Source organism: Carlito syrichta, unplaced genomic scaffold (assembly GCF_000164805.1).
Source record: "Carlito syrichta isolate Samal-C Ts95f unplaced genomic scaffold, Tarsius_syrichta-2.0.1 Scaffold301850, whole genome shotgun sequence".
Classification (NCBI taxonomy): Eukaryota; Metazoa; Chordata; class Mammalia; order Primates; family Tarsiidae; genus Carlito; species Carlito syrichta.
In genome coordinates this window covers 183,400-185,331 of record NW_007245946.1, presented here as the reverse complement: position 1 = coordinate 185,331, position 1,932 = coordinate 183,400, and the positions used below count along the sequence as shown (strand labels likewise).

The 1,932-nt window shown below is 60.4% G+C and overlaps 1 protein-coding gene across 2 annotated transcripts in view; it reads right to left on the bottom strand.

The window, feature by feature from the left end:
• Positions 1-889, bottom strand: part of CEP170B (centrosomal protein 170B) — a 24,935-nt gene extending 24,046 nt beyond the window's left edge. For both annotated transcript variants that reach the window (XM_021711075.1, XM_021711076.1), the window contains exon 1: positions 761-889. In XM_021711075.1, coding sequence (XP_021566750.1) covers positions 761-865 — 105 coding nt within the window. In that variant the 5' untranslated portion in view covers positions 866-889. The remainder of the gene's footprint in view (positions 1-760) is intronic.
• Between the last annotated feature and the right edge of the window lie 1,043 nt (positions 890-1,932).

Genomic DNA, 1,932 nt, shown 5'->3' with positions numbered 1-1,932 from the left:
CGCCTCAGCCTTCCAAGTAGCCGGAACTACAGGCGTGCGCTACCATGCCCGGCTAGTTTTCGATTTATTGTAGAGATGAGGTCTTGCCAAGTTGCCCAGGTGGGTCTCAAACCCACTCACCTCAGCCTCCCAAAGTGCGGGATTACAGGCTGAGCCACTCAGCCCGGCATTTTTTTTGAGTTGGGGGTCTCACTCTGTTGCTCAGGCTGGAGTACAGTGGCTCGATCATAGCTCACTGCAGCCTCAAACTCCTGAACTTGAGTTATCCTTCTGCCTCGGCCTCCTGACTACAGGAATGTGCTACCATACCTGATCTATTTTTTTAAAAATTTTTTTAGAGACAGGGGAGTCTCACTATGTTGCCCAGCCTGGGCCCTTCTTAATTTTTGAACAGGAGTGCTGCACTTTCATTTTACACCCTGCCATGCAGTGACCGAGCTGGTCCTGGGCCCTCTAAGAGCTTCCGTCTGGCTTCTGGATGAGCTCAGGATTCCCCAGGATGCACAAGGTACCCATCCCTGCCCTCTGTCCCAGGCCTCTGCCTGGAAAGCTGTCCTGCAGGGAGGGGCTGCCGACACGCATCTGCGCGGCCCAGCTGGGTGCGTGTCTACATGTCCTGCGGAGGGGGGTGGCAGGCCTGGGTTCCCGGGACAGCCATGGCTGCCCCCAGCGAGTGACACTGCACTCCAGGACACCCCCTGTACTGCCCAACCCTGCGTGTCCCTCAGCCCTGTGAGCCCCACCCCCTGCCCCCACACACCTGTAGCATGAGCTCACACTCCTCACGCCCCACGAAGATGAGCTCACGTGGGAGCCGGTGGCGGGCGCCGCTGCTGCTCACCAGGAACCAGGATGTGATGCTCATCTTGGCGTTGGCCAGGCCCGTCTGGTCCTGGGGAGAAGGGGGTTGTCAAGGGGAGCTGAGCCTGGCCGCAGCCCCAGACACATCCAAGGCCCTGCCCAAATACCGCACCTTGAAGCCAGCTGACAGCTTCCGGGAACACGGGGCTCCAGAAACGCCAGGCAGTCCACCCTCCCCGAGCGTGGCCCCAAGTTCTACTGCCTGGCTTCTGTCCTAGTGGCCTGCCTTCCCCACCACGTCCACGCTCGGCCAAGGCTGCTGGGTCCTCTCCATCCTCCAGGCCCTACTACACCTAATCTCTCCTCCAGATGTCAGGCGTCCAGGCTCATGGAACACTGGCCGCATGGCCTGTATGGACCCCACAGCCAGACGACCCACTAGGAGCAGCTCACAGGTAGGGCCTAGCACGGCCCACCAGGGTCCCCAAGAGGCCAGGTCCATAACATCAGACTTGCCCCAAGACACATACCCTGAACCAGAGGGCCTATCCCCCAGCAGGACACTCTGGGACCCAGGAGGGGCCTCTGAAGTGGGAGGGCAGGGGACAGGGCCCCTGAACCATCGACATGCTCACACCGAGAGGGAGCCACGTAGAAAAACATTTTTTTAATGATGTTTTAAAATGGCTACTGTGAGAGGACAGCATCAGGCAGCACCTCTGGTGTCTGGGGGACATAAGAGCTTTGGTGCCGTGGCCCCATGGTCATCAGCAGAGGAGGGGTCTGAGGGGCTGGCATGGTCAGGACAGGCGAGGAGCACTGTGGCAGCACGGGGGACACAGCAGGGACAGTCCATGCAACAGCCATGGCCAATGTCACCCTGAGACCAGACCCTGGGCAGCTTGAGGCCCTCCATCCAGCCAGCATGAACAGATGCAAGTTCTCACTCAGGCCCCCTTCACACCGGGGCACCATGCCCGCCCTCCCTTGCAGGCACAGTCTGTGGAGCACATCCTGAGACCAAGACACACAGTCCCCACATCACAGGCCTCTAGCGGGGGCAGGGACGGCTGTGTGGGAGGGCCTGGGGAGTGTGGCAGGGAAAGCCTCCTGGGAGGTGGCACCGGGCAC